At 36.0% G+C, this 10,000-nt stretch overlaps 1 protein-coding gene across 5 annotated transcripts in view; it reads right to left on the bottom strand.

Moving 5' to 3' along the window:
* Positions 1 to 10,000, bottom strand: part of rump (heterogeneous nuclear ribonucleoprotein rumpelstiltskin) — a 31,806-nt gene that overhangs the window by 631 nt on the left and 21,175 nt on the right. For 2 of the 5 annotated variants that reach the window (XM_086555046.1, XM_086555048.1), the window contains 7 exons: positions 9,966 to 10,000; positions 9,281 to 9,398; positions 8,894 to 9,088; positions 8,110 to 8,145; positions 6,530 to 7,095; positions 6,281 to 6,416; positions 4,664 to 5,585 (listed from right to left, as the gene is read on the bottom strand). The exon at positions 9,966 to 10,000 is cut by the window's right edge and continues 166 nt beyond it. In XM_086555046.1, the coding sequence (XP_086411172.1) occupies positions 5,530 to 5,585; positions 6,281 to 6,416; positions 6,530 to 7,095; positions 8,110 to 8,145; positions 8,894 to 9,088; positions 9,281 to 9,398; positions 9,966 to 10,000 (1,142 nt within the window). In that variant the 3' untranslated portion in view covers positions 4,664 to 5,529. Of the gene's footprint in view, positions 145 to 4,663; positions 5,586 to 6,280; positions 6,417 to 6,529; positions 7,096 to 8,109; positions 8,146 to 8,893; positions 9,089 to 9,280; positions 9,399 to 9,965 lie in introns of those variants that run through there. The other 3 variants (XM_086555047.1, XM_043037096.2, XR_006224462.2) reach the window with 2 other exon arrangements.

Here is a 10,000-nt window from a genome sequence, read left to right as displayed (position 1 = left end):
ATAGCATATGCTAAACTGGGTTCTATACTAAACTAACTGCACTACAAAATTTTTCTCTATACTAAACTAACAAAACAGAAATGGCAACACCCACCATTGGCAATCACTTCTGCTCTCACTCACCTGCTTCGATCCAATGCTCATCTGAAATGACACAGAAGAATTAGTGTTTAGTTCCAAAAATGTAAATATGGCAACTTACTGTGATTATTGGCATGATACAAAATCACTTGAAGAATCATTCACCACAAAAATAGTCACACATTTAGCATCTATAAATAAGTGTTTGGACATTGTAAAAGCTTGGTGAATTTGTAAAACATCTGGATGAAAGCTGTGCAAGATTACAAACCTTCAACTGTTGGAAGTTCAATAACAAATCAATTTAAAACCATGAAGAGCATGGGCCAAATTGCAAAGATACAGAGGGTAAAATTATGACAAGATGTATAATACTCATTTCTAAGCAAGCACTTGAGTGAACAAATGACCCAAAGTCAAAAGATTACAAAAAAACAAAAAATTATCTAGTCAAAAGAATTGTCACTGTTCATATTAAAAAAAGGTTGAACCAAACCTTAACATCAACTTTTCAAAAAGTAATAAATATCTAGAGTAAAACCATACACCAACATTTTACTCATCGGCCCACTTCTCCCTCTGTCCACACCAAAGAGTACTAGTTTCATATTCTACTGCAACTTTCAGGTACACTTCAGTAATTCTAATACTTGGAGTTGCAGTCATGCCAATAAATAAAAGAGTATGGCACAGCTAACGGTTTCTTTCTTTCTTCTATGGACTACACTGGATAGCTAATAATGATGGTAACAAGGAATCAAAATACCATATTATTGCACAGCTGAATATCAACCAGAACAACTTGTTATCATCACCATCACCTCCCCTACCTCACCAGAACCCAATCAAAAGCAAAAGAAAAAAAGTCTTTAGTCATGTCACTAAGAAAGTTAATAAGTTTCAAAATTACAGTCTATCTTAACAGAAAAACATGCTTCTCACGGACAAATATTGCACAACGTAAAACGCACTCAAGTGTGGGAGTACAAAACAACCTTTCCACCAGGAAGCATCCACTAACTGAATGTGTCAGTATGGCCTCTTGTTTCCAAGCCCATACTGCTACAATCCAATATATTTGATCTTCAATTCCAATTTGATATTTCGTTGTTGAACTATATTTTTCCTTTTTTTTTTATATATATATTTACCTCCTACATGGAATAATCTACTGTCTCATACTATGTAATGTCAAAGTACTTGCTCAACATAACAAAACTAACTCCTTCATTTTGTTCGTTCCCAAAACAAGATCCTTCCTTACAAACACAGCAATAGGCCCCTCAACCACTGATATTTACATTTTCATTATACAATCAAATGGACAACTACTTCAGGGCAATCAATACATCCATTTGCCAATAATATCACTTAAGGAGGTTCGCGTATAACCAAATCAATTTCTTTATGAATGACAGTCTTCTTAGTTTATCAAATAAAACTATTTTTTCTTGTTTTACATAATCAAGACAATGTGTTAGTAATATAGAATCAAATATCAACAGCCAAACAAATTCTTCAAACAAAGTCAGCTATAATAGAATTCAAATAACGAAACAAAACTATTTTCCTATCTTAATTATCTAAATAACAACAATCTTCTCTTCACCATAAATAACCAGTCATCCAGACTAAAAAAAGAAGTTTCCAATATGAATTTTAAAAAACAGAAAACAATAATAATTCTGAATCTTTTCAATAACTCTCCCTTCTGCCACCTAACAAAAACTTGGTTCTATACATATCTTAGAAATTATAATACAAATTAAATAGTTTTGACCTTCAGTAACAAAAACAATGCAGCATGATTTTCACACAGAACTGTGACTTGAGAAAGGCATAGGTGAACACATACAGCACACACGCAGAACGCTAGAGCAGAGAAGAGAGAGGGGAAGAAATAAAAGACCATAATGGAGGAAAAGCAAAACAGAGAAAGATGACAATTCCTTTGTAATAGTCTCCCAGATATAGAAATCTTGCACATAATGCAACTATATCATTCTTTTCTCAGGAGATACAAAACAGACGTGAGCCTCCTTAAAGAATATATTTCAATACTAAACTTCATTCCTTATTCAATAAAATTGTATCCCGTGAATAATTTCACTTGTATGGAAAGATAGTGAAACAGGGAAAGACACTAAACAAAACAACTGATGACTAAAGTACCACATCAAAAAAATGCAGATTTATTAAAACATTTTGGGAATACTACACTGAAAAAACACTGAACAAACTTCTTGTTTGTCTTGCAATAGCCAATCAAAGTTTCATTTGAGTACATTTATCTAGTCATATCAAGATCAAGATTATGAATAACTGTAGAGAGGTCTATGCTAAAAGTATTTGCAAGTTGTCAAGGAAAAGGTACACCAAACTGAGAAATGATCTTAAAAATTTGCTTTCACTTTGCATTTTACTGAGAAATTTAATGAAGGAGTTCCTTTATTTTGGGTAAACCATCTCATGCAATAACCCATTCAGTTCATCTAATTTCCTGTATGCAGTAACTTTGCACTATAATCTTCAAAAGAAAAGCAAGTTTTACATGCACTCTGGGTGTCAAGACTCATTTGGCATTGTGAATAAGATCTTTATACTAGTATGTTCAATTGAATCATATCAATATATTGGTTAAATCTTGATTTTAAATATCCACACCCACTTTTCATACATTCAAGCAATGTATGCTGATGAAATCATAGGAAAACACTTAATGAAAAATAAAAAAATAATAAAATTAAGCTATAATAGAAGGTTTTGCCATAATCAGATTAAATTGTATGCAAAATTTCAGATGCCAGAAATCACCTAATGGAGCTCTGCAGTTAAATTACTTATAGCACCAACTGGATAGAGCAGCAAAAACCAGCTAGCACCACCAATCTCAAGAGGCTAGATTTTCTCCCACTTTGATTGTAGAGAAAAGTCCATGAAAGAAAGGGGGAAAGTAATCATAAAAAAATACAAAAAATACATATATGAACTATAAATATCAGTGCCCAATCCACTCAGCAGTTTGTGGGTCCACTATTTTCCCCAGACAGACACGACCAAAGCTACAAAACATAGCATGGCTTACCAGTCGCAGTCCAACTTGTTTGAGGTGAGACCAACTCCCCGACACCAATCTTGCTGGAACGGGCGGAGCCTTCCAAGGACAGTGGCGGCAACCTTCAACACACAGCGGCAACACCACCATGCAATCTCGATGAAAGGCTACAGGGCCCTTTTCATTTCACAATAAACTTGCTTCACCTTCTGACCACAGCAACAGTCTAGTTATCAACATGCATGGAAAATCTCAACATTTGCACCAGTCTTCTCACATTTTGGCCAAAGATGTATTCATAGAATGAAAAAAATCCTTTCCCATAGCATTTGTCTCTTATTGCTTCACACCCAATGTTATTTAAAGGGATTTTTTTTACATATATAATACCTGTTACACTGTCTTTTTTTGGGATACCACTAACACCATAAAACATCTAAATTACAATACTCTACCACCTGCAAACAGTTAAATACCTCAATATTGAGTGAAATCTTTTAATATGCTCCGAAGCTTTTCATTTTCATTATCTAGAGTTCATATAGGGAGAGATGTATAAATTGGGTAAAAAGTAGTGAAATAATGGATTACAGCACTGAGGCTAAGTTTTAATAACACAATTCCCAATATGACCAGTGTAAATGTAGTGTGAATCATGTAATTTACAACTATCAACTCAACCTTCAAAGAAACTGATCTTCCCCACACCTTTGTGTGATAATTGACTCCACCAGTATTTCAACAAATACTAATCTCTCTTCACAATTGACCAGTGCCTCAAAACAATAAAAATGCATCATGAAATCTGCAAAATTCTGTTCTGCAATATTCCTAAAATAACCTATCATGCAAGATTGTGTTTGGTTAAACTGAGTAAATAAGCCAGCAAAAACCAATCTAAACCAACTGACTCAACATAAAAGATTATTGCATATTAGTGCAAGCACTTTGTCAGAACAAGAAATACATTCACAATTTCAGATATAAATATCATAAAATCTATTTTTCTATATTCAACCCAATGATACTGAAAATTTTATCATCTTAATACTCAAGCTAATACAAGATAAAGTGATTTGAAAATCTGCTCTTAACCAAACACATCCTTAAGAAGCTACAAGAGAAGAAGGAAGGTGTATTGATAATCCCCAAAGGAGGATTATCATCACTAGAAGTCAACCCAGTGACTTTGAGGGGACAATCAACAAAGGACTTCACCTCCCAAATCAACCAATAAAAAGTATAAATTATAAGCATTGTCACCATATTTTCTCCCATCTAAAAAAAGCACATCTTTAGCACAATATCTGCTATTTCTAAATGGCACTGAATGGAGAATAAAAAAAGATGCATAGTTCAGTTCTTACCAATATTTGGCAGAGTACATACTACATCTTCACCTTTAGACTCACCATTTTCTTCACTGAACATTATGTGCTGACACGAGATCAAACCAAGAGACATAGCAACAGCAATTACTGGGGGGTAAAAAATCGGTCAAGAGGACAACAAGAAAAAACAACAGCAAAGAAGGCCCACTGCCCATTTATTGGCTAATTACATCATATCATCATCTATGAACAGGTACAATGATCCAGTTATACTAATTCCATTATCTTTCAATGACACCAGAAAATTTTCCTCGACAATTATATCTTAAAATATATTTCAAAAGTGCAAAACACATCCTATGAAAGGACCAAACAATATGAGCTATGACTTTAAGATACGAGAAAGTAATGTAAAATAAAATAATCTCTCTTATGTATTTCCAGAAATGACAGCAAGAACAGTTATTTGATCTATTTACTGACTTACACATGTATCTTAAACGACAATCTTTCTCTTCAATCTTTGGACAGCTAAATACCTGTACCAATACATGAAGTAACTATCAAAAGATCCAGCACAGACGCAACCACCTCCACATCTTGGGAACAGTGATGCTAGGTAAAAAAGAAGATTTGAAAAAGGAAAAAAAAAAAGAAAAAAGGAAAAATATGCATATTGCCACTTGTTGGGGAAATACACAACTCCCACTTGGTTAGAATTCCATAAACATCCTTGTCATCAACTCCATCAATCCTTCACAGCATCAATTCATTCTTCAAAACCAAAAGCTTGTGAATAGTCCGAGCTAGGCATAATTCAATCCTCCACGACAGCCAATCCTTCACGAACGTCAACTCCAGAAACAGATGGGCTACTGGTCTGAGATGACACTAGCCCCCAAGTAAGCAGCCATTACCTTGGGTTGCAGCTTGTCAGTTGTCTTTCTTCGTATAAAACACGCCCCTCTCATCCCTTTCGACGTGTGGCAAGGAGGTGCAACTCCCAAGTGGAGTCGCGACCCTATCCCAACACAGTCCCGGTGATCTCCCCTCTGACTAGCATTAAAGCTGGCAAACATCCAGGATTCTTCCATCCAGACGCTGGCGGTCGAGCATTTCTGAATAGGGAATTAAGGAATATATCTCGAAAAACAAAAATAAAAAAACCTTACCTGTGTTAAGCAGAGCCTGCCAATCAATTCTATGTAAATCACCTTATTACTATCAAATGTTCTGAATCTAACTATTCAATATCTAAGTTCCGATCAACAAAATAAATTCTTATTAACCCTGTCCTGAATAAAGTCATGTCATGTAGAGCATGCAACTGCTACATACATCAAACAAATTTTTTATTAATCAGACATACTAAATATTAATAAAATATGAAGAAACAGACATATGTAAAAGCAGCAGTGAACAAATTGTGGAAAAGTCAACACAAAGAACTAACAGGAGGAAAGTTACTACCCAACATGGTAGGGCTAGCATAGAGGGTAACCCTCCACATTCAAGAGCATAATTATCATATTTAATCAACTGTGAGAAATTATTCAAGAAAACCTATTTCTGAAAATGCCAATCTTTTCCACCCAGACATAGTAACTATCTAAATCATTCTGAAAAAAATAATTCCTGAAAATGCTATTCCATTCCACCTAGACATACTAACTTTTCAATCATTTAATAAAATATGTAAATCTGAAAATACCAGTGTCTTCCAACCTACTTGAGTTGGCTTCTACACCTCGACATAGTACCTATTGGACTTACCATTATCTCATTTATAAACACATTTTTTTTTAAAGGATACCGACTGCTCTACGAGCATCTGCCTCTGTCTGGAAGCGCACAGTTCCAGTGCCCTTCGATCTGATCTCAGCAAACCTGATGTCTCCAAACTCACGGCAAAGATCTCGTAGTGCTTGCCAGGTATAATCCATGGGTAACTGTAGCGAGATTTTATCAATAATTATTACTCTCTTCAAAAGTAAGTCTTAAAACTAATATCATAAAACACACGTAAAGCAAATCAAATCAGGAGAGACTCATTTCAACTCACATTGCTCAGCTGAATGACATTCCTGGTGTAGTTGTTACTGCTGCTGCTGGAATGGTTATAGTCACGAGACAGCCCAGTTGATCCATAGGAACCATACCCACTGCCTGAGCCACTCCCTACTGAGCTGGCTCCAATGGCTCCTCGGTTCATGTTGGAGTTCATGAACCCACTTCCGCCACCCAGGCTACTGCCAAGACCACCCCCCAGGCCTGAGCCCATGTTTGACGAGTTCATGCCCGAGCCCATGTTCCCCATGCCAGTTCCCATGCCCATGTTGCCCATCATCCCATTACCCATTCCACCACCCATACCACCGCCTCCCATGTTACCTCCCATGCTGCCTCCCCCCATGTTTCCACCCATTCCACCACCACCCATATTCCCTCCCATTCCACTGTTCATGTTGTCCATGCCTCCACCCATTCCTCCTCCTCCCATGCCCATCATCCCCATCCCCCCCATGTTCTGGCCACCACCTCCGCCACCTCCCATGTTCCCCATATTTGATGCCATGGCACCCACATTGGCCATGCCTGACACACCCTGGGCAACAGCATTTGGTAAAGCTGTAAGAGAAAGAGGGAGCAGTTAGTATTTATACACCTGTCAAGAAAAAAATATACACATACCTACAGCTTTCACAAATTTCTGAAAATTAAGTACTACTATGAATATACTTCATTTGTAGTCATGATACATACCTACAATCAAAACTGTGCATTGATTGGAAGCTACCTAAATAACCTTATCAAGTAATCAACTTCATTGATATTCTCATAGTTAGTCCTAGGACTACTAAAGAAGAAAAATTCTGGAAACATCTTAAACCAGAACTGAATCAGATCTTATCCACATTCCTTTTGAAGTAATTTGAGTATGTCTTGGCATTTGCCTCTTACAGAGCCCATAATTTATAGACATTATATATGCATATATATAATATATACATTTCAAACACTTATACATAAAGAAGTGCTATTATATTATATCTATAGTTGCAGTTTCCAACAGCCCGAGTCGGTACTCATGAAACTTTTTGTATCTGGACTTGCGTCCACATTTTCCAAAGGAAATATCATTACATAAAGGGTAGTCTGAAATAAGTAACAGCCTTTCACCCTGCTCTAATTAAATAGATTAATTAATTGTAGCTCAACAGAAACATGAAAGTACTGAAAGTATATAAAAGCCAAGTTTCTGAAACACCGCCTTCATACTCTGGTGTGTGGGGATAAGTAAGAGTTGGGGAGCATAACCACAGTCCTTTGATTAACAACTGGTATTACCAACTAACCTATTCCTGTTTTTTGCTCTTGCACTACCTAACAAAGAAGACCACTAAGTACAAAAGATGCATCACAGTACAGTCTAATTCTTCAGATTCAAATTCTTCAATTATTTTCTTATACCGTGAACAACTTTCCATTTGGAAGACCAACATGAACAAGAACAATATCCCTCTTCCATCACCAAAAAACATAGAACCACTCATTTACTACAAAAAAGAAAAAGAAAAAAAATGTGGTAATACAAAAGTGAGGTGAGCTGACCCTAGAGTCAAGCTGTCACGTCCACCTTACCTCCTGTGATACTTGGGTTAATGGAGGGTACATTATCTGTAACAAGAAAGTAGGCATCGTGTCATCTGATGCTGTCATATCAACAACTAGATGGATACACTTTCTTTCTCTCTTACTTTTTATCTTTACAGCACATTCAACATCCCTTCAGTCACACAGATAAGAGATGAAGAAAAAGTAAAATAAAAAAATAAAAAAAATGCATGAATAAAAAAATAAAAAGTAATCTGAAAATTGTCACCAAATGAACCGAAGTATGTAGCACATCACCGCATCAACCCACTTCCTTCAAATATGCACTTCTGGTACTCTCACTTATTGACAACACAAATTAATAGAAAATCTACAAGGATCTCAAAAACCTAATCAATACACCTTAAAATTCTGATAGGAATATAATGCCATTGTGCACCTGTTCCTAACCCAGCCTCTCAAATTAAGCCAAAATAACAGATTTATCCTGCCTATCTCCAAGATTCTAAACCTAATCAATCCTAATTTTAAGCATTTGCACAGACTTCGTACTAAAATAAACATAACTGATAAAACTAAAGTATTAATATAGATTTGTTTTTATTCATATATTTGCATATACTAATATTAAGTATACTTATTCAATACATACACATGCATATTCACCGTAAAATGATATTAACAATATCAATATCTACACCTGTATAGATATTAATAGAGAAATACCATAACTGCATAACTTTGATATTAACATTTTGCAACAAGATCTTTAACTATTTATGACTTGTCCATCAAACAAATGAGCACCTACTGGCAACATCCGTCAGGGCTGACCCATTAATGCCCAAACCCATTCCCAGACCCTTGAGGCCAGGAGGAAGTTTCGTTGCAGTCGATTCCTGCTTTTCAGAGACACGGTCCATGCGCACACTCATCTTGCGGTCATAATATGTCTGGTTGTGCAACATAGAAATACTTTGTACAGCCTCCACTGGATGCTCAAATTCTGAAAGTGGTTTAAAATATGGACACTTTTATCTGGATTCTAGTAAGAGTATAATAAAATATCATGATCTAGTTCTCTCTCAACTGCTTAATTCATGAAATTCAATTGAGTAATCAATTCATAACATTCCTCAGAAATGGAAAAGGGTCAGACTGGAGATTTCTCTACATTTAAAATACCGTCAAATCTTACCCACAACACCAAATCCACGACTCTTGTTATCTTGGTCCTTACTAATTTCAACAGATACAACCTTTCCAGCAATCTTGAACACATCCTTCAACATTTTTTCATCAACTTTGTAATCCAGCTGTAGAGGATAAAGTTTATATTTCTTAGAGAACCAAAATCATACTCATTAACCCATTGTGTACGGGTGTCATAATACATGTCGGCACCGATCATGCCTAAAAGATGGGAGTCAATGCGTACATGATGCGACATTGGGATCTGCTCATAGTTGAAGCGCACACACAGTCATGAAGTATTATGGCTGTAATGGCATTAGCTCCAGAGCTACAGGGTTCCAAAGTCAGCCTAAAGCCACATTTCATGATGGATTTATGGAAAAATATTGTTTGAGCTAGTCTGTGCTACCCAGAGGGTGAAGTAAACCCTGCCCCTGTCCCTCTAATTTTTAGCAGGTGCCACTAGTGTCGTAGACTGCCCGCCCTGACGACCAGTTAGATCGTTAGGCGCCCCGTCCACAATGGGTTAATTTTACTGACAGAAAATGCTTGATTAAGAAAGGACATTGTGTGAATTTGCCAAATAATGAAAATAACAGATACAAATATCTTTATTATATCACTATGAAAAAATATAAGAAAAGAAAAACAAATTAAATCTTTAAAAAACTGCACGAATTACAACTTACATTAGCAACAAAAACTTTGTTGACAAGTGGTCCTG

Source organism: Penaeus japonicus, unplaced genomic scaffold (assembly GCF_977035675.1).
Source record: "Penaeus japonicus unplaced genomic scaffold, GWHDUDI00000001_assembly GWHDUDI00000030, whole genome shotgun sequence".
In the NCBI taxonomy this organism is placed as follows: Eukaryota; Metazoa; Arthropoda; class Malacostraca; order Decapoda; family Penaeidae; genus Penaeus; species Penaeus japonicus.
The sequence above is the reverse complement of the archived record's forward strand: the minus strand, read 5'-3'. Positions and strand labels throughout refer to the sequence as shown.